At 50.4% G+C, this 27,869-nt stretch overlaps 1 protein-coding gene across 4 annotated transcripts in view; it reads right to left on the bottom strand.

The window, feature by feature from the left end:
- Positions 1-27,869, bottom strand: part of SERGEF (secretion regulating guanine nucleotide exchange factor) — a 194,489-nt gene that overhangs the window by 4,082 nt on the left and 162,538 nt on the right. For 2 of the 4 annotated variants that reach the window (XM_079786934.1, XM_079786936.1), the window contains one exon: positions 1,139-1,454. In XM_079786934.1, coding sequence (XP_079643060.1) covers positions 1,162-1,454 — 293 coding nt within the window. In that variant the 3' untranslated portion in view covers positions 1,139-1,161. Of the gene's footprint in view, positions 1-1,138; positions 1,455-14,951; positions 15,072-27,869 lie in introns of those variants that run through there. The other 2 variants (XM_079786935.1, XM_079786937.1) reach the window with 2 other exon arrangements.

Here is a 27,869-nt window from a genome sequence, read left to right as displayed (position 1 = left end):
ATAGCCCACCAGGTGGCCACTGAGTTCTCAGGAGGCTCCTAGAGCTCTAAAGAATCCGTGTGAGGCCACGAGGGTCGATCATTCAGATCCTCCTGCTTTGATGTCCTGGGATGCTGTAACTTCCTAACGCCATCGGGGCCTAGCGCTCACGGGCCCAACCCTCTCCTGAATCACGAAGGGAAGGCAGTGTGGGATGCGCACAGGCCCGGCTGGCTAGCTGGGGCCGCTGCCACTAAGTCCCCCAGGGAAAGCTGCTTTCTGAAACCCTCTGGCCAAAGGCTGCCAGTGACAGCAAAGAGAGAGGAACTCTGTCCCCAGAGTCATAGTTGCCACCAGCAAGCCCATGGCCCAGGTCTGGCCCATCCCCATTTCACTTGAGGGCCTCTTCCTGCAGAGGTTCGGGCCTGGGGGCAGGTGGGGGGCAGGGTCTTGATGTTGCTGTCCCTGCAGACCCCCTTCCATGCTGTGGCCTGGCCCCCACCTGAAACTACAGAGCTTGGCAACAGTAGCACACAGACTAGCTCCAGAGCCCCGCCTGGCTCAGATGAAGTCACCCGTCTTCTGAGAGCTTCAGAATGGTGAGTTCTAGATTCTAGATTCTGTCTGCCCCAGGTCGTCCCAGAAGTCTTGTCTCCTCCTCCACTTCCTCATCTCCACTTCCTTCCCTCACTCCAGAGCCTTCCTCCCTTGGTCCTAGTCATCAAGACAAGAACCTCTTCCTGGCCAGGTATCCACCCACCTGATCAAGGTGCCTGGATAGCCTTGAACCAAAAGCTACACACTCTGGGCCCTGAGGATGAAACCCAGAAGAGGCTGCTCAAAGCATGACTAGGAACCCTCGGTCTCGCTGAATCAAAGGCTGCTGGACCGGAACCACCATAGGGGATGGGCCTGGTTTCTGTCCCCACCAGGTAGGGAGGACCTGGAGCTTTCCTGAGGCTTCCCACGTCCAGTGGCAAGGACCTAACCCCCATTCTCCTCTGCTGGGTGGAGAGGATGTGTGTCCCTGAGCCCAGACACCGGGCAGGCAGCCTCCCATCATTCCGGCCGTGGTCAGCCCAGCCATAGTGCCTCCTGAGCCCTCCTGGCCAAACCCACAACCTGAAAGCAATTCCCCAGCAGACTTGGAGTGGGGACAGACGCTTTATTAAAGGGTCTCTGTCACAAGCCCCCCATCTCTGCACCTGTCAGGTTGGCTTTGGGTAGACGGTCCTGGTTGTCTTTCCTTCCAGTTTCTTTGTCCGTGGCTTCCTGAGATTTGGCGTCCTCGCTGGCATCTGGGGAAGGAAGGGCTGGCAGCTGGCAGAGGGCCAGGGAGTGGCCAGCCCCACAGCCCACAAGGATTCCTGGTGACGACCGCAGAGCCTGCACCGGCTTCGGGGCCTGGACGTTGGCTTCGCTGCCGTCCCCGCACATGCCGTGCTCGTTCCAGCCCCAGGAGTAGCACACCCCGCCTGTGAGGGAGAGGAGAGGAGATGCTGGAGAAGCTGTTTGGGTTTTGAACAAGGGGCTGGAGCACGCCCCTGGGGCACAGGCATCATCATAACCCCAGTTTACACGTGAAGAAACCAACGCTCAGTGACCCCGGTGGCGTGCTCACTGTCCCTGCTCCCATCCCACCCGTGTTTCCCACTCGCACCAACCCACACGTGCTCCAAACCTGGCTTTCCCCTTTGGCCCTGCCCTCAGAGTCACTCCCCAACAAATGACCTAAGACCCGAAAATGCTGTCTCCAAACATATCTCAAATCCTCCACGTCTCTCCCTCTCGACTGCCACCTGCAAACCCAACGCCATTCTCCCTAATGGGGCTGCTCAGCATCCACTCGGGTCTTCAAAGGCCATCCAGGGGACCTCTGAGCCTGCGAACCTAATCCTGTGACGACTGCTCAAACCCTCCCATGACTTCCCACCTTAAAGACCTTCCCTTGGCCTGTGACTATCTTGCTGGCCTCCCCTTGTACAACTCCACCCCTACCCTCCACATACCAGAACCCCGCCTTCTTACAGTTCCTTTAATATGTCCTGTGGGGCCTTCCTTTCTAAGTCCTAGCTTTACTGGGCTCCTGACCTCCTCCTCATCCTTTGGATTCCAGTTGAAGTGTTGCTCAGAGGCCAGATTCCCCAGCTGCCCAATCCGACTGCGATTCCCGTTACTGCCCTTGTACTCTGCCAGCCCAGTACGTGGAGAGATGCCGTGCGTAGAGCAGTGATGTGTTCACTGTCCCCTCCTCACTAGATCGTCGGCTCACTGCTGTCTCTAGCACAGTGCCTGGTACACAGTTGGTACCCAGTAAGGGTTTGTTGACTAGAAAAGAGATTGAATGAACGAGGAGCCACACTGCAAGAAAGCATCAGAGCCGGCACGCAAGCACAGGTCTCTCCAACAGCCCGTCAGCTCCCACCCACCACAGCACCACTTCCTAGGGTTTGGACACGTTCCTAGGGCCTAAACTCACATTTTTCTGTAGCTGTTTAACATTTTTTCTGGATATAAAAGTAATACATTTTCATGGGAAAATGGAAAATATGGATGAGTGTAAAGAAAAGCAGACTTCTAGAATTTTGCCCGCTACTACAAATACTTTAAGACATCTCTTTCAAACTTTCATATATGAAATTTGTAAATATTTGTATATATTTTGTCCTGTTTTTACCCCTTAACATTTTTCCATGGAGTTCAAATTATTCAAAAAGTAAATTAAAAACAATTTGTTTGAAATTTTAAAATAGCTCAATATGCAAAAAGGTACAAAAAAGAATTAACAGAAAAACACAATATCCCCATCAGCTTTAAAACATCAGTTAACGTTTTGCCATATTTGCTTCAACCCGTCCTTTAAAAAAGAAAACTCAATCAAGCTGGTATACAATATTTGCATGCTTCTTTGATGTTTTTCTACATATATATTCTTAAATACTATGTAATATTTTTAGTTTGTTTATAGGATCATGCAAATACGTATCATTTTTACAACTTACTCTACACAGCATTGTTTTTGAAATTTATCTGAGCTGATAGTTATGGATCTGGTTCATTTATTTTAACTTGTGTAGTATCCAATTATGTATAAATCACATTTTGCTTATTGATTTCCCTTTCCTTATCCATTTTCAATTATTTAATGATAATAATTGTTGCTATTTTATCAGACAATATAATATACGAGAGGCCCGGTGCATGGGATTCATGCACTGGTGGGGGGTGTGACCTGCAGGGATCGGCCGCTGTGGAAGCGCTGCTCATCCAGGTCAGCCAAGCGGCTGTGGACCCGCCCTCTGAGCCACTGCTCCCTGGTCCAGCATCTTCTGTGGAGTCGGAGCACTCGCCTCTCCAGGGGACCCAGTCGGGCCGAGCCCAGAGACAATAGCATTGAGAGGCAGAGGAGTAGGCCTCAGTCCCAGCCTCCAGGGTCAGCTCTGCGAGCCTGGCAGTGGCACTGCGCAGCCTACAGGCCTCTTGAGGAGGATGTCTGCAGGGAGCAAGGAGGAGGAGGAGCCTGGGGCGAGGAGGCAACAATCGCAGCCTGGGTTCCTGCCCATCGGCCGGGGATTCTCAGCGGGAGCAGCAGCTCATCCCGGTCAGCTGAGCTGCGCTCCCACTGTGGTAGCACACTGACCACCAGGGGGCAGCTCGTGCATTGAGGATCTGCCCCCTAGTGGTCAGTGTATGTCATAGCAACTGGTCGACTGGTCGTTCTGGTCATTCCACCTTTGGGTCGCTGGGCTTTTATTATATAGGATATTATAGTACAACAATACTAATACTGTTACTATTATAAACAGCACTGCAATGAACATCCCTGAACATGTCTTCTTATACAAATGGGTGTTTGTGTGGGGCTGATCCCTAGAAGTGAGTGTGGTGGGATCACATCAAATTTAACTAGCTCTCCACAGAGGCTGCAGTTATGTACAGTCCCATCAGCAATGGATATGAATTTGTTTCCCTCTGTCTTTGCCTTTAGACTCTCGCTATTCTGGTAAGTATATTTAATTCATGTGCATTTCCCTGACTACCAGTGAGATGCACATCACTTTATGTTCATTAGCCCTAAGTTGCCTTGTCTATGAATTGCCTATATCCATTCTTTGCCTGTTTTGCCCTTTGGTTGTTTGCCTTTTTCTTATTGATTTGTAAGTTTTCTTTGTGTATCTTTTATTTGTATAGTTTTTGTTGTTAAATGTATTGCAGAAGTGTGTGGTGTGTCTCTTGTGGTGTGTCTCTTCACTTTGTTTATGGTGTCTTTTGTTGCACAGATTTATTTAAAATGACTGCCTAATTGTCCATTATGGAGGTTAAACAATTTCCTTAACCTGTATTCTATTGTCAGATAAGTAGGTTGTTTCTAAGTTTTCATTATTCTGTATAACATTCTTATGCATGAATCTTTGTCTATCTATTTTCTCAAATTAGACTCTTACAATGGGAATTCCTGGCCAAAGGGCATAGGCATTTTCAGGATTCCTGAGAACTGTTCTGAGTACCACTAGAAGACTTTTCAGAAAGGCCACTTGCTATATCTGCAGCAACCTGGGGGAATCTGTTTCACTCCAGCACTGCCAATACTGATGAGTTATCCCAGTGTTTAAGAATCTTTCCTAATTTGAAAATAACAATAGTATCTCATTCTTTTAACTTGTATATTTTATTACCATTGAAATTGAAAATTCTTATGTTTTCTCAGGTATTTGTATTTCCTCTTTTGTGTACTGTCTGCATGGCATCTTTTTCCTGTTTAGTATAGAAAAGTTTAAGTGCTCAGACCTCAGAGTCAGATGGCCTGGGTTCAAATCCCAACTCCTCCATTTATTAGCTGAGCATCCCTGGGCAAGTTATTTAGCTTCTCTGTGCCTCAGTTCCCTCATCTGTTAAATGGGGATAATGATAGCACCTTTATCATAAAGTTGTTCACAAGGATTAAATGAGTATGTGTAAAACAGAATGGTCCCTGGCACATGGTATCATATAAATATTTGCTACTGTTGATGTCATTGATTAAGAGTTTTGTTGTTTTAAATATTTTTTAAGAATATTAATTCTTTCTCAGCATATCTGGCATAAATATTTTTTTTCTCAGTTTGACTTAAAATTTTGTTTTGGGCCTTAATATAAAACATAAGTTTTATGGTTCTAAGTATTAAAATTTATTGATCTTTTGTAATTTCTTCCATTGTTTGTAAGAATTGAATGCCTGTCCGTATCTAGATAAGAAAATAACTTTTTTGATGTTTCAATGATTTCAATTTTGTACTCTTTTTAAAAAAAATTGATTTCAGAGAGAGGAAGGGAAAGGGAGAGAGAGAAAGAAACATCAATGATAAGAGAGAACCAGAGAATCATCAATTGGCTGCCTCCTACACGCCCCACACTGGGGATCAAGCCTGTAACCCAGGCATGTGCTCTGACCAGCAATCGAACCATGACCTCCTGGTTCATAGGCCGATGCTCAACCACTGGGCACACTGGCCAGGCTCAATTTTGTACTCTTTACATCTCACTCATTATCCACTAAAACCCTGTTTCATAGACCACTCTTTCAATAGAGGGAGGCGGACTGGCCCAGGGTTCCCCTTCCCCCTACCCTTTCCCCAATGGGAAGGCAATACTTGGCCAAAAGCTTGGGTTTGGGGAACACAGATGCCTGCCTGTTGGGCCCCCAAGTGAGACGTGCACGCAGAGAGGATGCACCCCAGGCAGCAGCTCCTGCGGTGAAGCGGGATGTCAGCCAGGCTGAGCTGAGGTGGGAGAGTGCAAGAGGCTTGGTACCTTCAGACCAAGCCTGGCACCTGGTGTGGGCCTGGTGCCCAGCCCTGGTGAGTGGCACCAGCTGACAGTCAGCGGGAATGGGAGTAGGAGGAAGGCAGAGCTGACCTACCAGCAGGACTGGGCACAATGGGCAGCTGGCAGGTCCCTCTCCTCCTGCCAAAGGAAACACGCTCTGAGGAAGCCGCACTCCGGGCCGGGGTAGCCGAGGCCTTGGGCCAGGGCTTTCATGCCCACTGGGTCTAGAGGCCTGGCAGAACCCCAGAAATATCTGCCCCCAATACTTCCGAAGAAGCTCACTTGAGGTTAGGTACTTTATAGTCTCTGTCTCCTTTAATTCCAACAGCCCTATGAGGCAGCCGTGTTTTATAGATTGTTCTCATTACATCGATGAGGAAACGGAGGCCTAGGACCTCTGAGGCAGTACGGCCACAGAATCTGTACCGAACTTTGCGTGTTTTATATCAGGGCTTCCAAAATAGTCTATAAAGGCAGACAACAAATATTTCAGGTCTGAGGGCCTCATTTGGTTCCTGTTGCATGTTCTTCTTCATTATTATAACCCTTTAAAAATGATTCTAAGCTCACAAGGCCATATGAAACAGGCCACGGGACAGATTTGGCCAGTGGCTCCGACTCTGCTGGCCCCTGGTCTATATGTGATATATTTACCTCGGGCTGTGCTTGCTGTCCTGGGTCTTACATCCACACACAGCTGTGTGATACTGGTACTGAGGTCCCCACTGGCCTCAGAGGGTTGCCAGGAGGACTGCATGAGAGCTGGTTATATATATATATAAATAAAATGCCCAGCACAGCGCCTGACACATAGTGACAGCTCACGCCCACATAGGAGGCAGGCCACGGGGAGAGAGGAACAAGGCAGAGAGTAGAGGGAGGGGCACTGCCAGAGCAGAAGGCCTGAAGGTCGTGAACACCTTAAACAAACCTTGGAAAGTGAGAGACTGGGACTCACAGCAGGACACCTTTAAAGACTGAGCTCCTCCAGCATTTTAGCAGAGGCTCCTGCCCCCACCCCTCTTAGGGCCACCTTTTCAGGGGCGCAGTGAAGACAGGAAGGGCCTCTGGACTCAGCACGATGCTACCATGTGGGCTGTTCTTATGTAGAAGGGGTGGAAGGAGAATGTCCCGCGGTAGATTTCCCAGATGCGCCCAGTTTTCGAAACAGCTGCGGCCAAGGCTGAAGAAGCAGATTCCTGCTCTCACAGAGGGCCCTCTGCTCTGTGCCCAGCCCGTGCCAGGTCCACGAGGACACTGACATCCCACCTGATTGACCCAGATCTGCGTTACCGGCCCCTGAGCCTTGGGTGGAGAGCCGGTAATTACAGAGGGATTTCCTAGCCTCTTAAGAGTTCAGGCCCCCTGCTCCTGGGGCTCAACAGCTTTGGCCTGACCAGGATGTGACAAGTGACGGAGCTCACGGCCCACCACACTTGCGTCAGCCTCAGAGCGCTGCAGGCAGCGGAACCTCGGGACTGGCAGGGTCCCTGGCACAGGATAGATACCATACCCAAATCTGTTCAGGCCTTGTGGCACCTGCCCGAGCTTCTTGGCAACCTGGGTCCTCACAGGGCCTTATGGTGCTGGGACTACAGCCCAACGACAGGGAAGGGCCTTGCCAAGGAGGGCGAACACCTGCGCGTGTGTGGTCAAGCTTCCTGATGGTCCCTGAACCACAGAACGAACACTTCCCAACCGCTCTTGCAGCTGGTTGGTTCTGTAATGGCTAATGCAAGCTGGAAGGTTCTGCAACGGCTTATGGTAACCTGCCTTCAAAGGCAGATGGCATGTCCCCTCTGTCCCTTCTTCTCGGTCCCTTCCTTCCTCTTGTCACTGCGACTGTAGACGTGATAGCTGGAGCTCTAGCTGCCGGCTCACATTGTGAGGATGAGGGCTTCAGCCTAGGAAGGGTGCTTCTCAGGTTCATACAAATGTAACCTGGATTCCCACAACAACTCTATGAGGTGTTGTTATCTCCACTTTACAGAGCAGGTACCTAGGCTCAGGGGAAACAACTGTCCGTGGTCCCATGGCCAGTCTAGCCAGGACTAGAATCCAGGACTCCCAAGTTTCAGGTTCCTCCACTAGCTCCAAACCATGTGAAGGTGGTAATACAACCAACAAATACTAGTGCTTAGTGTGTGCCAGGCCCAGCGATAAGCACTTTTAAGTGTTTATTCACTGAATCCCCAAGACAAGCCTATGAGGTACAATCTAACATTACCCCCATTTTCCAGAGAGGTGGCGAGAACTGTGCAAGGTAACATGGCCAACAAGAAGCAGAGCTGGGCCCTAGCCGGTTTGGCTCAGTGGATAGAGCGTCGGCCTGCGGACTGAAGGGTCCCAGGTTAGATTCCGGTCAAGGACATGTACCTTGGTTGTGGGCACATCTCCAGCAGGGGATGTGCAGGAGGCAGCTGATCGATGTTTCTCTCTCATCGATGTTTCTAACTCTCTATCCCTCTCCCTTCCTCTCTGTAAAAAATCAATAAAATGTATTTAAAAAAAAAAAAAAAAAAAGAAGCAGAGCTGGTCTCAAACCCAGGCAGCCTGACTCCAGGCCTCTTCTGTTAGCATACGGTCCTCTCTAGCAAAAACTCTGCCTCTGGGCAATGGGGAAAAGGTACAGAGTCAGGGCCCACCTGTGTGGGGACAAGCTCAGCAATGGTGGGCAGAGCCCTCCTGGTGAGAGAAGCGCTCTGGGGAGCGGCAGAACCTCGCCGAGCCTGTGAGCGAGCCTGTGAGCGCTGCGGCCAAGGCTGAGGAAGCCAAAGAAGGCCGCCTGCACCTGGTGGGGTGGGAGAGGAGGGAGGGAGGGGAGGAGGGAGATTGGGGGTGGAAAAGTCAGGCAGCTAATGGTTCACCTTGTCTCCTGTCAAAGACCTCACAAAGACCTAGAGCTCTTCTGTGGAGAGAGAGGAGGGGTGAAGTTGGAGCACCTCACGGAGAGGAAGGCTCTGGACTCAGGAAGCTGGTATATGTCACTGTGGACACAGCTGACCTCAGAGCCTGGCCACTTTGGGGAAAACTTCTGAGTGTGCAGCCACCTAAGCTCAAGGGGATGCCACCCTTTTGGCAGAAATTGGTAGGACGGTCCCTAGGGTCCTGCTGTGAGCAAGAAGCCCAGAATCCAGGCCTCTGAGGGGCTCTGGTCTGGGTGGAACCTCAGGAGAGAGAGGTCCAGGCCCTCCCTCTCTCGCCTGGACAACAGCCAGCCACTTTGTGTTGTAGGCCAACGCAGCTGGCCTGGGCGAGGGCAGTTGGGCTGACACATCATAGTCTAGGCCAGTGGCCGGCAAACCGCGGCTCAAGAGCCACATGCGGTTCTTCGGCCCCTTGAGTGTGGCTCTTCCACAAAATACCACATGCGGGCGCGCACATACGGTGCGATTGAAACTTCGTGGCCCATGCGCAGAAGTCGGTTTTCGGCCTGGGCGGGTCTATTTTGAAGAAGTGGTTCTAACACCGAGCCACACTCAAGGGGCCAAAGAGCCGCATGTGGCTCGCGAGCCGCGGTTTGCCGACCACTGGTCTAGGCCATTCCCTGGACAATTAATTCCCTGTCTCCCTACCATTGATGAGACCCAAATCACAGCGAAATCTGGCTGCTTCTCACCAGCCAAGTCACCTCCTGCAGAGTGCTTCCTAACTGGCCTCTCTTTGCTACTGCCATTGCCCCCATGGTCTATTCTCCACAGAGCCTGAGCGATCCTGTAAAAGCTAAGTCAGACGCGACACTGCTCTGCTCCGAATCATCTTCCTCAGATAAACAACAGCTGGTCGGTCTCCAGCTTCCTCCCTGACCTCATGTCCTATCATGTTCCACCTTGTTGACATTACCATAGCTACACTGACTTCCTGCTCAAACAGTACTCACCTCAGGACCTTTGCACTTGCTGTTCCTGCTATCTGGAATGCTCTTGCCCTTAATAGCCACAGGTTCACTCCCTCATGTTGTTCAGCTATTTGTTCAAATGTCACCCTATCTGAGAGGCCTTTCCTGATAACATCATATAACACAGGAATCCACACCCCTCCCCATCTCTATCTCCTCACCTGCTTTATTTCTTTATATTTTTAAAACTATTTGTTTATTATAACTCTCTCTCGACCAGAACACAGCTCTTTGAGAGCAGGGACATTTGCTGCTGTATCCCAGCACCTGAAACAGTGCTTGGCATTTATTAGTGCTTAATAAATACCTGTTGTGCAAATGAACAAACGAGTGAATGAATAACTGAATAAGTGGTTAGCAAGAGAATGAAGCTGCCTTATTCTCTCAAGAGGGCTAAACGACTGCCCATGGGTGTAGGGTGTGGCTGCCAAGGGAAGGCTGATTTCCCCTCACCGTCAGGATGGACGCTGCCCTGTCCCTGGAGGTTCTGTGTCCCCAGCTGGCAGGGGCATTGCTGCAGTGGACAGAGACTGGGGTGAGAAACAAAAGTCCTTCTGGTCCTGGGAATCGGTGTGGTGTGTGGGTGGGTGTGAGTGTGTATGTGTGAGAGAAGGAAGGTCAAGGAGCCGGGTAGGAGAACACACACCCCAGTCCGCAGGTGGCTCCCGCAGACCCACTAGAGGAGGGGCCGTGGTTCAGATGGTAAATAAAAACACGTTAATTTCTCGGTTTGCCCTCACAGTTGTCATTCTGAGGCTGCAAGGCAGGGACTGCTCTAGAACCTATGTTAGAACCCCATATCTCAAAAAGCTGCTCAGTCCTCTTCATCAATCTCTATCCCTTTACATAAGAGGAAACCGAGGCCCAAGGTGGCGGTATTGTGCCCAAGGTCCCCCTCTACACACCTTCCCACCGCTCTCCACTTCCCTCTGCGTTACTGCAGGCTCCGCCGTTTTGATGGTTAGAGCAGCCCAGGGAGGAAGGTATTAGGATCAACACTGTTTGGAAGAGAAAACTGAGTCTGGGAGAGGTTCAGAAACAGCCCAGCTGGGAGAGGCAGAGGCCAGTGCTCCGCACCCTCACGCCCCCCACCCCCACCCCCCAGGAGGAGGAGTGTGTGGTGGCTGCGGGCACATTTCCTCAGTCACCTGCAGAGAGAGCCTGCTGTGGCACGCAGGCTCCACTGGGTGACTATTCTTAGATCGAGGGAGCTAAGGATGATGGATTTAGAACTTACGAGGTGGAAACATGTTGGCCTGTTTTATAAACAACTGAAATCCTCCCCACTGACTCCCTTTCTGAATTCTGCGTTCTCCATTAGCACTGCTGGCTTGCTGGGCTGCTGGGCTGTACTGGGAGAGGGACAGAAAAGCAACTAGCCCTTTGGAGGGCCTGCTATGACCTCCTGTGGTGCTAAGGACTTTTGCATGGCCCATCCCATTTAGGAGCAGCCCTGAGTACTGATCACACTCTATGGATGAGGAAACCGAGGCCAGGGAGGGCCAGAAATGAGCACTTCCTGGGTGGAGGATCCAGAGCGGGCCTGTGATGGGTAAGCCTGACGTGGAGTCTAGGGCTGCCAGCAGAGGTCTGGCCCTGGGGATGGAGCAGCAAGGGCACCGCATGGCACCTTTGGAGTTTATTCCCGTTAAATGTTTGCAGATAGCAACCCTATCCTCTAAGATTTCCTCACTCCAGGTGACATTATCCTCCCTCTGAATGGCCTGCTGGCCTGTCCCCAAGGCCAGTCAGGGCCCCTCCTCTCAGTAGGTACCAGGTAGTCATCATCCCTCTGTAAGTGTGATCCTCAGAGCTGACCAAGCCCATCCCGATGCACACCTTATCCCAGAGGCTGCCTCTTCCAGTTTAGCCTGAGGCCACTTAGCTGCTTTGAAGTCCAAGTCCAGTGACTCTCGCTGAACCCACAGCCCACGGACACTCCTACACTGTTTCCGTGTGAGCTGCTGCACTATGTCTCCCCTGGCCTGGCCCGTATGTTGGTGTCTGGGACCCGGATGGAATTTTCAGTGGTCTCCATTAAATATCATCTTATTAAGTGGACACAGAAATCTCTGAGGGGCACCAGCAGAGGGGTAGGGACACAGAAGTGACTCCAGGGCCGGGAGTGACTGGCCTGCTGCCATTCCTGGAGCCTGGTCACTGTCCTCCCCAGCCTGTTGGGAATCACCCGTGTGGAGAGGAGGCTGGGAGTGAGAGCAATAGTGCAGGTAGGAATAAGCAGGTCTGTCCTGGAACCCAGCAGCGGGGGGCGGGGGAGGGGTCCAGACAAATCCACATGCAGATGAGAAGAGTAGGGTTAGAGAGCTCACTGAGAAGCCACTGATGACACAAACCTGAGAAGGAATTCTCCCTGGGGTCTCCAGTCACTTAACCAATACCTACAGAGTGTCTACTCCAGTGATGGCGAACCTATGACACACGTGTCAGCACTGACACACATAGCCATTTCTGATGACACGCGGCCACATACCGAGGACGAAACATTTGCGACTAGAGTCTTGGAGTTAGTTTTTTCCTCAAAGTGACACACTACCGGAGTTATGCTGTTTTTTTGGCGAAGTTTGACACACCAAGCTCAAAAGGTTGCCCATCACTGGTCTACTCTGTGGTGGTGCACCCAATTCAGTTCCATCCACTCGGTATCCTCCCCTCTAGCCACACCGATCTCTTTGCTGTCCCTCCAACTGGCCAGTCATGCCTCTGGCTTCAGCCTTTGTACTGACTGTTCCCTCTGCCTGGAACTCTCCTCCCCAGGTATCCACATGGCTTCCTCTCTCTCTCCATTTGGGTCTTAGTTCAATGTCATGTTCTCAGAGAGCCTTCTCTGATCTCTCAACCCCACCCTCCTCTCCCCCCCCCCACTGCTTTATTTTCCTTCCTAGTATGTCACCCCCCCCCCCACATCATATGCTTATTTGTCTGTCTCCCCACTAGAATAAACAGCTCCATGAGAACAATTTCATTTTGTTCAACTGCTGTATCCTGGCACTTAGAACATAAAAGGAACTCAATAAATGTTTGTTTTAGGGATGAACATGTGTCATTTGCCCCCAGAGGAGCTTAGTCACATGAGAGGTAGCCAAGTTAAGGAGCAGAATGGGCTGTCCACAGGGGTCACCAATCCAAAGGAACTGTGTGTGGAGGGGTAGTTGGGGCAGCCCTTGTTGAAGGCACTTGAAGTTCATAGAGAACCTGCAGCCCCAGCTGGGGGAAGGCAGACAGAGCTAAAGACTGGAGAGATTCCACTCCAGCTCTGGGACCAACACTGTCATGGTGGGCCTGGCCAGGAGGAGTGTGGGAACACTAGCTCAGCACGTGGTCTTGGGTGAGTCACCACTTCTCCCAGGGCCTCCATTTAAGCAATAGAAGCTGAAGGCACCAGCTTTGCTGATTTCCAAGGGCCTTTCCAGCTCTGATGGTTCATGTTTCAGGACAACGGAGAGTACTTTCCAACACAGTCGGGCTGCCATTCCATAGCCCACCTGAACCTGCTGGGCTGCGGGCTTGCTGAGCTCGAGGTGGCTCACAGAGACGACATTTGCTGGCAATGCCCTGTTCCCAGACACTGGAGTTTCAGACTTTCCAAAGCCCCATGACAAACCCGAGGTGGGAAGATCAGGGAGCAAGATGTCTAGAAGAGAGGCGCTCACCTAAGAGCTGTACCCTGGTAAGTGATGGGGTTGTGACCCATATCAAGGCATTGTGGCTCCAAGCCCTGCGCTCCTTACCTCACTGGGATCATACCTTAGGAGGAACCACAGACCCAAAGAGCCTTCCTTCAGTGGAGAGACCATCAGAGTTGGAGTCACAGGCTGGGCCCACACCCCAACTCTCGCTCTTCCTGTGAGTGCTTTCAGGCCAGCCCTCTGGTGTGAGTCTCAGTGTCTTCATCCACAACGTGGGCTATTGCTCCTGACAACCCCATTGCTATGTGCGAGTGAACGGAAACCTTTCGCATATTAGAAACTACATATTAATTAGCAGGAATCCCATACATTGTGCCCACAGGTTGGGAGGAATCTACTCCATCTGTCTTTTAATAAACCCACATCCCTGAGAAGTACAAGTCCTGGGCCACAGGCAGCTGGTTAGGGGACCCAAACTCGCAAGTCACTTCACTGTGCAGGCTGAGCTATACACGCCAGACTGGGCTTGGCCTGGCTCCAGTCCTATGGAGACCAAATGGCATCAAAGCTTTATTCCAAGCACTCATCCCGTTAACAAATATCCTTCTAATACCAACTCCAAATAAAGTACTATTTAGGTTTCTCGTGTGTACAAGGAAAGATGAGGATGGAGGAGCAAGGATGTATAAGACAGTGCTCATTTTTAAGGAATTACCAATCTCTTCATAGCTAACATTTCTTAAGCACTTACTACCTACCAGGAACTGTCCTGCATTATTTCCATATCTCATCTCACAGCCATAACACCCCAATAGCATAGGAATGTTCAGGACCCCTATTGTACCCCTGAAGAACCTGAGGCTCAGGCCCACCTGAAAACGAAATGGTGGCACCAGGACTCGAACCCAAGGTCTGTCTGTCTCCAGATCCCAAGTTCTTAACGACTATGTTCTATGGCCTCTGTGTCGCTGGTGGCCTTAGGCAAGCATTTTCTTCTTGGGTCCCCATTCCACTATGAAATGTAGGGGTTCAATGATTCCAGTGGGTACCAGAGATGTTACAAACAACTGTGAGCCTAAACAGAAAGCAAGAAATGCCCACCTCAAGTGGGTGCCGAGTGGGAGGAGTGGCGGTCAGTTCCCACACCTCAGGAGGGGAAGGCATGGACACCATCTGGGTGGCAGAAGGCCAAGGGCTGGCTTTTGCCACACGTGGCTCAAACATGCAAGTTTCAGAGAAACATGGCTGACACCTGCCCACCTCTACCAATGTCTTTTCTCCCACCAAACCCAACTGCCCCCCCCCCCCCATCTACACACTCACCTACCGCCCCAGATGGGCCTTTCCCCATCCTGCTCCCCCTACCCTTCTTCATCTCCCCTTCCTCTTCTCCTCCAGGAAGTTATTCTGACCCTGTGCTTCTCTCCAACAGACAGAACAGCTTTAAGAGCCACTTAAACACCATTTCATCAAAAAGCCGTCATGTCAATAGGAAGCATTTTCCTTTAAGATCCTGGTCCTTGGTGCATAGCTCCCTGTCTTTACAATTTGCTCTGTCTCTAATGGAGAAGGAGCAGTGGCCCTTCTCCATCTGAATTTTTCACAGCAGCAGATGCCAGTAAGGTTGCCTGGAGAGCCTGGAATTGCCATGTCGCCATGGTAACGGCAGACCAAGGTTCGGATGCTTTATCCCTGATGAGCTGCCCTGGCAGTGCCATGCCAGGCTGCTGGTGGAATCTTCCCTGGTGAACCAAAAAAAAATCCATTAATGGACAAGAAACTGCTCCATGGTGCCGAGGTTTAGCTCCTGCAAACACTCTTGTGGGCCACTCACTCAGCCCCTTGGCTGATAAGGAGGCCAGGCCTGGCTCTCTGCACTGTGGCTCACTCGGGGGGTAACATGGTTTTAAATGGCTCACCAGCAAAGCAGGCCCTCCCCCACTCCAGCCCCCAAATTACCACTTCTCTTGTTTGATGCCGCCAACCGGGGATCTGCCGGCGTGGACCCTGGCAATTAGCACAGCACCCGCATTTGTTGGGGAATTAAGAGCCACTGATTAGCCTAATTCCACGCCATTTACAGGCAGTGAGTGTCAGCCTGAGACTGGCTTTTCCAAACAGTGGCCCTGAGGGTGGCACGATCATGGCCTTAGTTTGAAACGGAGGCAAGGGCCTGGTGAGGCAGAATGAGCCAAGAGAGGTGGCAGACTCATCCCTAGACCTGGCTATGTATCAGCCTTTGCCTCCCCTCATCCTGCCCACCTAAGGCAACTGAAGACCAGAAGAAGGTGTGTTCACATTGAATCATGCCTATTTCCAAGCCTAAATCCCTGATGACAGTCTCCCTGATGACACCCACTGGGAATGCCCAGCCATAGGACTAGTGAGCCCTAAACTGGGACTTTGGGGGGGCTGGAGTCCTGAGTCAATCTCTAAACGGCTGGGCAGGACCCTGACACTCTGCTGGGACTCTCGCACCATCCCACCACTTATTACAAAAGGGCCAGAGCCTTTTATCTGTCCCCCAAGTTGCTGCCTGGCTGGAACCCCTTGGAATTTGAGTGTATCATAATAATTTCCTTAGGATTCCTGCTGTCAGACTCCCCCCCCCCCCCCCATCAGAGGGCCCCAAATGGACCCTTCAGAATATTGACATCCAGGATTATACAGGCCCCTGTACCTTGGATGGTTGAGCCCCATCTGGACACAGCAGGCATCAACTCCATAGCTAGTATGATTCCCTGGGTTTCTACCCTCTCCTGCCAGTTTGCTTGTATGCAGCACACATGACCGTGTGGAGCTGGCTCACTTAATATATGCCCACAGATACCAGGGAACTTCCTGATCCCTCCATAGAAACTCAGAGACACTGAGGCCTGGCTGGAAGGCCTGGATGACTGAGCTTCTCTAATGCAAACCCTAGTTTGCTTGAAAATGGGCTGAACCTGGTCTTCCCAGCCACTCATAAAATATTCACTGAGTTTTACCTGGTAGCTGATACCGGGATACAGAGTGAGCCATTCATCGCATCTGACATCAAGAAATATTTAAGCTAGGTGATCAGAAGAGACATTCCAGCGGAAAAAAAGTTATGGATGAGGGGAGGAAGGGCATTCTAAATAGGAAGAACAGTGGGAACAAAGGCCTTGCTGGGGAGGAGATGGAGCTTGCAGAGCCAATGGTGGCAATTCAGTCTGGTAGAAGAAGAGGAAGTGCAAAAAGTAATAGAAGGAAGAACATCTGAGACGATAGGTACAGGGCATATCATTACAGATGGCTCAGCAATTACAATCCTCAAAATGCCTGACTAAAGATTTTGGACTTTACTCAGCAGCCACTGGAACCACTAGACTTTTGGGAAAGGGAGAAGCAGTCAAAGCTGTGTTTCAAAAGCAAAATCTGGGCAATAACAGTCATCATCCTTGCCATGCTGTTGTCACCATAGATAACATCAGGGGCTCCCAGACTCTGCCAGGCGCTTTTCTAAACTTGAGACTGACTATGAAGGAGGGGCTCTGGGAAGATCTGTTTGAAGGCAGAGGCAGAGCCTGCGCTCTCAGATGGGATGCAGAAGAGAGATGTTTAGAGAGAAAGCAAGGAGGAGAGAACACGGTGACTCGGCATCTGTGGAGCTATGGGTACAGAGGGCTGAGAGGAGTAAAACGGCCTTGGCCAGGAGGTCAGGATGGAAATCACATGCAGGTCTAGGATGGGCAAGTCTTTGATCCATAGGCCGGGTACATGAATCTAAAATCCAATCCCAAGGACACAGCAAAATATTCCTCTTGTTACCTTGACTTCAGGAAAACATTTGGGGAGGAACAGACAATAGAAGAAGGGCAGCAATCCCAGGAAGACTGACTCTTTCACACTCCACGCTGGTCTTATGAATCAAGTACCTGCCGGCTAAAGTGAGAAGGAAAAGACCTGGAGAGGAGGTAACCTCTCATAGCTTTGACACTTGCGCCTTCTTGATGGAGGTCTTTCTGTCATGCTATGCATCACACAGGGGCCACCAGATAGGAAGGGAGCTCTGGTTTTAACCTGCCTCGTTGCTGCTCTGTCCTGCAGGTACCACCGGTACCCCACCCCTGGGGACGAGGGCCTGCCTTCAGATGGAAGGCAAGAGCTGCCTCCTCTGAGACGGATCTCATTCCCCATGAGCCACATGCTGTAGTCAGGAGGGCTTCCCATCCTGCCCAACCCTCACCCATGCTCCACAGTCTCCTCCTCCCCCAGCCAGGAAGGCGCTGGTCCATTTCTCCTGGGCCAGTCCAAATCCTAGGCTAGCCTTCAAGGCTCAGCTCCAGTCCTCATTCCTCTGAAAATTCTACGACAATCACTCCTTCACAGAGCTACAGCACTTAAAGTGGAAGTTTCAGGGCAGGAAGGGAACTTCAAGATCCCCGGGCCGACCCTCTCAGCACTACACAAGAGGAAACTGGGCCTGGAGAAGGGAAGAACTGGCCCAAGACAGAGGAAGGGCTATGGCTGGAACCCAAGTCCACAGATTCCCTGGACAATCTCCAGTGAACTCATAGCTCGGCTTTGTTTCGCCTGTCCGTGTCACAGACTGTGAGACTGCCCGGGGGACGGTGCCTTCTGCATCTCTGTACCCGGTGCCTAGCACAGAGCCCTGGACTACAGGTAGCTTAAGGAATAGAATCCTCAGTAGCCAGAGGCTCGGAAAGACAACAGGTCCTGAGGAAAAGCAAGACACAGGTGAAGGCAGCTAAGAAAAACCACTCCTTCCAGCAATTCTGCACTGTTCTGGGGTGCAAGCCAAGCCCGGCCACTGGACTGGGGGTGGGGATAGAGATGATGCATTCAAAGGGATTTTACATCCAAAAGAGATTTGCACATCCAATGCCAATGTTCTAGCCCAGAGCTTCCTGGGAGAGCAGCTTGGAGCGGCTGGCAGAGGGGTCATGCTGAGGTCAGCCGCCAGCTGAGGGACATTGGTGATGGTGGCAGCAGCAGCTGAGGGAAGATTTTTCTTTTCAAGTTAAATCTTCAGGTTTTAAGTGCAAATAGAACTCTTCACAATCACCCAATCCAATTCCCGATTTTTCCAAGCAGGGAATTCGAGGTCTCGGGTAAGGAAAGAGACTTGATTGGGTCATACAGGACGTCAAGGTCACAACCAGGACACAGTTCTGGGTCTCTCTGCAGGGCCACTTGTCTCAGCTGGGTCCCATCTGGGTGTGGTCATCCATTTCTATGCTGTTTTTAAAATGACTACTCCAATTACTGACAGGCTGGTGATTCAAGTTTAAAGGAAAGTATTGCGTTTGACTCAGGTTCCACGTGAGGGTGCCACTTGCTGAGATCATACAGCTAGAAAAGGGGAAGCCAAAACTCAAACCAGGTTCATGTGGTTCCAAAGTCTTCCCTTTCTGCACTGGCTCAAGCAGCCAAGCAAGCTGCCCCTTCGCTCAAAACAGAGGAAGAAGGACAGGACAGACAGACCTCCTGAGCCGTCAGAGAAAGGATTTCATTACAGAGGAGTCCTGGGTGAGCGCCCAGGTCCTGTGCTGGGTGCAGGAGAGAGAGGAAGTGAGGTCCGGGCGTGTAGATTCCAAATGAGCAGCGATAAAGGTTGGAGGGGAAACAAACCCAGTCCTTTCAATTCTGAAGTGAGAGCGAGGTGGAGGAACAGGAAAGGGATGGGTGATGGAACTCGCTGGCAGGGCCCTGCCTGGAGATGCTGTGGCCCCAGCACAGTCCTCTTTGTACTCACAGAGCACAGCAGAGTGCCCAGCACATCAAGGCGCTTAGTGTAGAGCTGAGAGTCAATGCACGGAGAAAGAAGTCTCCCATCCCCAAGGGAAGAGAGATGCAGCTCCGGTGCCTGCAGAGAGAGGACCTGCCCCCAGTGGGCCCTGTGCCCCCTCCATCTGGCTGGCACAGGGGGACAGAGCTTCCAGCCCGACTTCTCCATGGCAACAAGCTGACAGAAAACTGCACAAGAGACTGAGAATCCAGTTTTTAAATAACGACACAAAACACTCAGTCTAAAATTACACATGCAAAGCAATAGCTCCTTGCCTCTTAGCCCCTAGGAGGGGAGACACAATCACTAGAAAGGTACCTCCTTCCCTCCTGCCAGTCCCCTGCCGAGGGCCGGCGTGCCCCTCCTGCCGTCTATTCTTCTGAGAGCTGCCAGGCAGACTCTTGCTTTGCAGGATGTACTTCAGGGCATTGCATCAAATCTGACAAGCGAGGATAGAGGCTCCACCAGGGTTGGGGCTGGCCAGGTCCCACAGCAAACAGGCTTTGGCAGCTGGCTTCCTGTCGCACCACGGCAGCGACGGCCGAGAAGAACAGGGTAGAGGCCCTTCTCCTCCTCTGTCTCCGGGTGGTCAAATCCTGCTTCATCCTTCAGGGCTCAGCTGTATTTGCCTTCCTGTCCCTGAGATGATGACTTAATGGCACACACCTTCCACTGTAAACCAAAGCCCTCTGTTTACAGTTCAAATATAAAACTTTTCATTACACTTCTGCTTACAGAAGCAGACAGACAGTCTACTTTGCATTTTACTTCTGCTTACTTATTCTGCCCCCGGTAGAGAACCTGCTCTGTGATAAAGCCTCAACAAATGTTTTCTGAATTGAATCAACAGCATCAGAAAACATTTTAATTTGAGTAGCTAGAGACCAACCCTCCTTCAGTTGACACAAGCCCACCCACGCTACGGTTCCCTCCGAAGCCTTGGTGCTTGGGGAGCAGAAGCAGGAAAGCAGGGTCACCCCCCTCCTGTGCTGCTGTCCTTCCTGCTGGATCCCCCACCAGCCATCTGCCAACTCCAAAGTGTGCTCTCTCATAGTTTTACAGACATCGCCATATTCCAAAGGGTACCCCAAACAAGCTGGACTAGGGATCCAGGGTTTAATTCTAGCGTGAACTCAGACAAGTCACTGAATCTCTTTGAACGCTGTCTGCAAAATGGAGACACTCCCTTCCCACGTCTATATCCTGCCCACTGCATGAGGTTGGTGAGGAATGGAAGTGAGGAATCCTGAAGATGCTCTGAAAGCTGGAAGGTAGTCTCTGTGCAAAGGGAAGGTGAGTGCTGTTTCCGGGACCTATGAGATGCAGCTGGGCCTAAACTCATGAGAGATTTGCCCATGATCACACGGGGAGGTAGCGGCCCTGGGTCCGGGTCTTCTAATCCCTGGTCCAGAGCTCTCTCCCCAATCTTATGTTGCTTTAGAGATCCCATCTAGGCATCCTTCAACTTTGGCAAAAGCAACTCCATGTTCCATTAAAATGAGAAGCATTTTGGATCACCTGCGGAGTATAAATCTCTAAAATGGAATGGAGTCCAGCTCTCTGCTTCCAGGCAGAATGCCACCTGAAACACTCTAGGCAGGGAGTTAACTCTTACTCCCCCACCAAGCCTTTCCTTCCAGCCCCGTCACTGTGAATTAACCCGGCCAGAAAGGTCATCCTGGTGGCTAAAACCTCTGGCTGTGGCAGAGCTCAGGTCTTCTCATCGAACCTCAGAAACCAAAATAATAACTGCAACACTGTGAATATTAGAGCAGCAGATCGGGAACGACTTGGGCGGGATACAGAGGAAGACGGTACGGCGTGGAGTGCAGACTTCCACGGAGAACCACTAAGGGTCTAGGACTTGCCTTCAGAGGTAGGGACACTGATTCCTTGGGGTGTGAGGTCAGCAGAACAGACCTGAGAGAGACAACAGGAACACACAGGCCCACTGCTCAGACTCTCACAGCAGAGGTCACCGAGTGGCGCCTCTTCTGACCTCAACAATGACTTGGAAAAGGAGGGAGGACAGGAGAGAGGGAAGGAAACCTCCTTGTCAGGAACCTTGACCCTTTCATGGTGTGATGGATAATTTTGTGTCACCTTGGCTGGTCAACAGTTGTTTGGTGAAGATGTTGGCATAAAGGTGTTTTTTTCAGATGTGATTAACATACACAATAATTTTTGATGGCCCTCATTCAGTCAGTCGAAGGCCTTAAGGGCAAAGACTGAGGTTTCCTGAAGAAGGAATTCTGCCTCAAGGCTGCTACATAGAAACCTTGCCTACTGCAGGCTACATCAACTCAGCTCTTGCCTGAATCCAGCTCTAAGGATTCTGGACCTCCCAGCCTCCATAATCATGTGAGATAATTCTTTAAGATAGATAGATTGATAGATAGATAGATAGATAGATAGATAGATAGATAGACAGACAGACAGATAGATAGATCCTCTGAGTTGTTTCCTTGGAGAACCCTAATATGTGGGGAGCAGGGGGCTTTCATCTGAGAGACAGGTTTGCTGTTCCGATGTTTGTTACAGATGAGGAAGCTGAGGCTTGGAGAGTCAGGTCTCACAGTAAGGGAGACCTCAGAGCCCATGCTTTCTCAGTATCCCCACTGTGGATGAGGAAGCAGAACCTCTCTGAAGAACGCTGGGACTAGAATTCCTGGCCGGAGCAGAGTTGCTGACCCCTCTGAGCTCTCCTTCTCGTGGAGATGCGGTTAATGCCAGCAAGAAGCAGGGGTCTGCATCCGTTTGTTCATTCAAGCATCACAACCAGCATCTGTCAAATGCTCTTTAGGCTCCATCCTTCCTGGGCGTCGGGATCTGGTCTGCACAAGGACCTCAGGGTCTCATCACGTCTAAACCCACGCCGGAGTGTCAGGAGAAGACGAGGGTGCTGTTAGTCCCTGAGGGGTCTTCCTCCTGAAGGCAAATCCGGGCTGAGACCATTTTCATTTGACTCCTGCCGGGAAGTAGGAAGCTTATGCTGTGCTCAGACCGTGAGCACTGGAGGGGCTGCTTTCTCTGGGGCGGTGACTGAGCAGGCTGCCTTCGCTCTGCCTCCTTGCCTGCCCTTTCCCAGCCCAAGTCTCTCACTGCCATTGTCTCCCGGGGAAGGGAGCATTCCTCCCCTGATCAGCTTTAGCCCAGGGATGGATGAAACCTCTTTCCTCGGTCCCCATTAGTGCAGCTGAGACAGGGCGCATTTGCAGGAGGAAGTCTACTAAATGCGAGGGGGCCCTGGAAAGGAAATCATCGCAGCAATCCAAATACATCCCCAGGCGCAGGGCTGCCAACACGAGGGCTCTGACTCTTTAATAACCCCCTTCTCGCTCCAGAGGGCTGGGACATACATCTGCAGCAGCCTTTGCTCAGCTCCCTGTCATCTGAGCTTGGTGCAGCTTCAGCCTCAGAGGCCTGGCTCCCAGAGCAGTGCTGCCCACATGTTCAGGCACACGTGAAAAATGGTCATGTTTGACACACTGGGTAAACAGAGAGTGAGTGGACCATCCCTGCAATGGAGCCGGCTGGCCCAAACCGGAGCTTGGAAAGATGAAGTACCTCGTCCGAGGTCCCACGGCGAAAGGCAGAGTGGGATTTGGCTCTCGATCTTTTTCTGCTCTGCCTCTGGGACAAGGACCACAAGATGTGCCTCCCCGAGTGTCCAGTGCCTCACTCGTGGCCGTGCTCAGGAAACGCCAGAGGAAAAAGGACAGCAACCCTACACGCTCGCAGGCCCTCCAGCTGTATCCGCGTCTTTGGCCAGAGACCTCCCAAGCTGCAGGCAAGCACAGAGCCCTCACACCAGAGAAGGTGCTGGCAAAACTCTAAGATGGCAAAGCACGGCCCGCTTCTCCTTTAAGTGCTATTTCTCTTACTTAGTCGGTATCCCTGCCCCGACCCTGGGCTCGAAGGCCCCCTCTTCATTCCCAGCCCTCCACCCCCTCATCTCTCCTTCCCCCAAGCTTCCTGTCCATCTCTCAGCCAACAGTTGTCTCAGCCTAGTTCCCACTAGATCGTAATACCTGGTAAAGCTAAGCATGGTCTTCCCATGGCCATTTATGTGTTAAACCAAAGGAGAGACACCTCAAACATGCTAGTTGGTCAGGAGGCCACAGGAAGAAAAGAATGGACCTCAAAGTCAGACAACTCCAGGTTCCCAGCCCTCGTTCTGTTACTTTCTGTTTGAATGACCTTGGGTAAAGCACTTAGTGCCCTTCTGCGGAAAATGACAGTAAAACCCATCTCATAGGTGCATATACAAAGTCTTACAGCCTCGCACTGCGCAGCCGGTTGAACAGTGGCCCTCCAGAAGAAACGTCCAGGTCTTAACCCCTAGAATCTGCAAATGTGACCTTATTTGGAAAAGCAGTCTTTACAGATGTGATGAAGTTAAGGATTTTGAAAGGAGAAGACTGTCCTGGATTACCTGTGTAGGCCCTACGTGACATCACAAATGTCCTTGTAAAAGAAAGGCAGAGGGGCATCGACACACACAGGAGGAAGCAATGTGACCGCGGAGGCAGAGCTTGGAGTGACGTGGCCACAAGTCAAGGAGTGCCAGCAGCCACCAGCAGCTGGAGAAAGCGACGCCTTCTCCCCCAGAGCTGTTATAGACGTAACTAAGTCAGGGACCAGGATGCTCATCCTGGATTATCCACGAAGGCCCGAAGTCCAATCACAAGTGTCCCTGTAAGAGAAAGACAAGGAGAAACAGACACACCAAGGAGGGAGCGATGCAAAGACAGAGGCAGCCAAGGAACGCCTGGAGCCACCAGAAGACAGAAGAGGCCATACTCAGAGGGAGTGTGGCCCTGCTGACACGCGATGTCCGTCTTCTGGCCTCTAGAACTGAGAGTAAATTTCTGCTAAGCCACTCACCTGTGGTCCTTTATTACTGCATCCCTGGGATACTAATACCCACTATCTCCCTAATTAATTACGTATCACCCCTTAGCACCTGCTTTATGCTAGAGCCATACAAACCACGTGTACAAGAACGTAAACTTTGGGGGAGTAGGACTTTCTGTCTGGGTCACTATTGTAACCCTAATAACTAGCATGGTGTCAGATACATGGCAGATGCTCAACACATTTTTTCTTAAAATAAATGAATGAACTGTAGTTCTCAGAGGGCAGCCGCCGTATGTGATTTACTTCTATATCCTCAGCACCCAAAGTAAAGGGCACATGGCTCTACCCATGCGGAACATCCTCCTCCTCCCATCTATTCCAGCACTGAAGGGGCAACTCTCCGAAAAACGGGGGGTGCGGGGTTAAGCTTGTCATCCTGGAGCCCAGAGATAAGCTTGAGGGTCCGAAGAGTCCATAAGCCTTGTCTCCAAACTCCCTCCAAACAGGAGCCCTGGAGAGTCCCGGGGATGATACTGTTTAATTAAACAGAGACTCAAGTCACCAGCGTCTGGCTCAGGCTGGGCCTCTGGGACCTGAGCAGCAACATTTCATCATTAGGAGGAAAGGAGATGACAAACTCTTTCCTGAAAGAACCCAGCAGGCAGTCAGAATTACTGAACGTGGGTAAATAAAACCATTATTTCCAAATACATATCCCAGGCAGTGCTGCCTGCGTTCCTGCTATCACAGGCGATACTAAATTTAGAACTGGCGGTTTGAGTCATATGCTGATTCCTGAAGAGAAAAATTAAATTCAAGGGGGAAAAATGAGGTGACGTATAAAAATAAAAATGAGACCTTGGTCCCTCGGAGCAAGCTGTCAGGAAAGGTTAGGGAGATGTTTCCTGCACAGAATTCTGCCCGTGGAGGGATTCCAGAGGGGTGGAGCTGCAGAGGCCCGAGGGGAATCTGCATGCTGAGCAAGAATGTGGGGACACTGTTTCCCAAGCATTTCACGGTCTCAACCCTGCCGTGCAGTCCTGTCCCCCATCACATAGCTGAGGAACACGCCCAAGTCATACAGGCAGCAAGCAGGAGAGCAGGAATTTCTTTTAATAAACTTTAAAAATACATTTATTGGGATGACAATGGTTAATAAGATTATAAAGGTTTCAGGTGTACGATTCTATAATACATCAACTGTATATTGCATTGTGGGCCCACCACCCAAAGTTCAATCTTCTTCCATCACCATGTATTTGACCCCCTTTACCCTTTACTACCCTCCCCACCCCCTTCCCTCTGGTAACCACCACACTGTTGTCTGTGTCTATGAGTTTTTGTTTGTTTGTTTTTCTTGTTTGTTCATGTGTTGCTTTCAGCTTTATATCCCACATATGAGTGAAATGATATGGTTCTTAACTTTTCTGACTTATTTTAATTTTCGGAACAGATTTACAGAAAAGTTGAAAAGATCCCAAATACGTCTCCCCCAGTTCCCCCTACTGTTAAATAAAGCCTATGGTATACTTGTCACAACGAAGGAACCACCTACTGTTAATGAATCGTAATGTAAATACTGTTAATGAATCGTAATGTAAATATCTGTGTTTTCCGATGTTCTTAGGCAATCCTGCTAGCAGTTCTCAACCTGTGGGTCACGACCCACAGGTTGAGAACCACTGCTGTAGAGCCTAAGACCATCGGAAAACACAGATATTTACATTACGATTCATTAACAGTAGCAAAATTACAGTTATGAAGTAGCAATGAAAATAATTTTATGGTTGGGGTCACCACAACATGAGGAACTATATTAAAGGGTCGAGGCATTAGAAAGGTTGAGAACCATTGACATAGCTAGAGAGTGGTGAAGATGGGATTTGAACTCAACTAGTTTCAACAGACTGTGTCCTTCTATACCTTGTTTCTTCTCATTCAAATATTGAGTAGACAACTGGGTTTTTAAATGCTGAAGATTTCTTCTAAACTTAAGGTTTTATAATTCTGAATTGGGGTATGAAGGATAGATAGGCCAGATGTCCCTCTTCTTGAAGGCTCCCTGCACTGCCAAGGCATTTAGGTAAACCTGAGCCTATGATTCAATATTCAGGTGTCCATTCAATGAGAATAGGTACCCATTCTGATATGAGGTACCTATTCTAATCTTTTAAATTAGAACCAGAGGCAATACCAGGTAATGCTGCTAGGGGCCTACATCAGGGCCCCTGGACCACCAGCTCCCATGGGCTGGGGAGAAGGCCATCAGCTAACACATAGCAAGCTCCAAACACAGCAGGAGCTACTGGAAGCATTTTCCCCTCATAGTGTAGTCACCATATTCCAGGAGATAAATTCTGAAGAGGAAGGAAGAGGATAAAGTAGAGCAAGGATTAGAGACAGGTGAGAGGGTTCTCTGGGCTGTAGCCTCTATAGTCTATTCAAACCCCAGCCTACTGTTCTGTGGTAAGAGCAGACTTGTAATCACTCTGAAGCCAGAGCACAATCTCATGCTTGCCTTGGGAGTCCTCAGAAGTCCCTTGGCATCACCTTCTCTTTTTCAGTCACCTCCCTCCTGTCCCTGGATCTTGCCCTCTATGGAAAATGGATTTTGGGAAATTGTCCTCAGGTCTAAGACAGTATCACGAGCACCTACATAACAAAGGTATTATGGCCGAGGCAAGGGATGAGTGACAGGTTTTCTGTAACACTCGTCAGAAACCCCCAGATACTGACCCTGTTTCTTCCCCACTGGACAAAATGCAAACTTGCTGATCCTGAGTTTATGATGTTGTAAACATTATTTTAAAAGAAAACATAGAAATAGCTGTAACTTCAAGAATGAGCCAAACCTTGAGGACAAAAGAACTGTGATGCAACAAGAAGTGGCTGTTTCCTGGAAGCGGTAGGACTGACTCCACATGGACAGTGTCAGCAACAGCTGCATGCTCCATACAGAACCAGGGCCAGAAACGGCAAGGCAGAGAGACCCTGTGTCTACCCCTGTCCCACCTGGCCTCCGCTCCCAGAATGCACCGTACCTTAGGTCAGGAATGCTATGTAAACTTATAAATGGGGTGGGAGTGTGTGTGTGTGTGTGCATGTGTGTGTGCATGTGTGTGTGCGTGTGCGTGTGTGTGTTTTCCCACCAATCCACAGACTCTTACTGCATTTCCTCCACTCTCCTTGAAGAATTTATTTAGCCCGGCTGGTGGGGCTCAGTGGTTGAGCATCGACCCATGCACCTAAAGAACACTGGTTCAATTCCCAGTTGGGGTACATGCCCGGGTTGCGGTCCAATCCCTGGTGGGGGGGGGGGAGTGCAGAAGGCAAACAATGGATTCATTTATGTTTCTATCTCTCTCCAACATCAATAAAAACAAATTTTAAAAATAAAAGAATTTCTCATTTAGCTGATCCCATTGCACACACTTGTAAGTTGGGACCCATTTGTACGAGCTGCACGAGCTGCCCTATATATATCGGCAGCTGGAGCCACTTCCTGAGAAGGGCCCTTGGAATACTGAGCAGAGCCGGCTGACCAGCCTGCCACGTGGATCTAGTCGGAGTCTGCTGGGCTCCACTCCACACAGCGCTCGGCTGTCGCCTGCTCACTTTGAGTGGAGGATCCGGCACTTTTTTTAGGCCCTTATAAATAATACATTTTGTCATCTTGATTCTTAGTTTAAGCAATTTTTTTCTCTTTGGGAAAACCACTTTCACTCTACGAGACAGTTGTTCATAAATCAAGAGGAGCTGCAAGTGACCGAAGCCTGAATCCCTGACTTCGGAAGGAGTGGGCAGCCACCAAGCCTGATGATTCAAGGAGGAAGCTGGCCTCGTTCAGGAAGAGAATCTTACTTCAACCACGAAAAAAGTGTTTAAGCGTTTGATTCCTTGACCTCTG

This window comes from Cnephaeus nilssonii, assembly GCF_951640355.1.
Source record: "Cnephaeus nilssonii genome assembly, chromosome: 13".
In the NCBI taxonomy this organism is placed as follows: domain Eukaryota; kingdom Metazoa; phylum Chordata; class Mammalia; order Chiroptera; family Vespertilionidae; genus Cnephaeus; species Cnephaeus nilssonii.
Note: the sequence above shows the minus strand (reverse complement) of the source record. Positions and strands in the feature narration are given on the sequence as shown.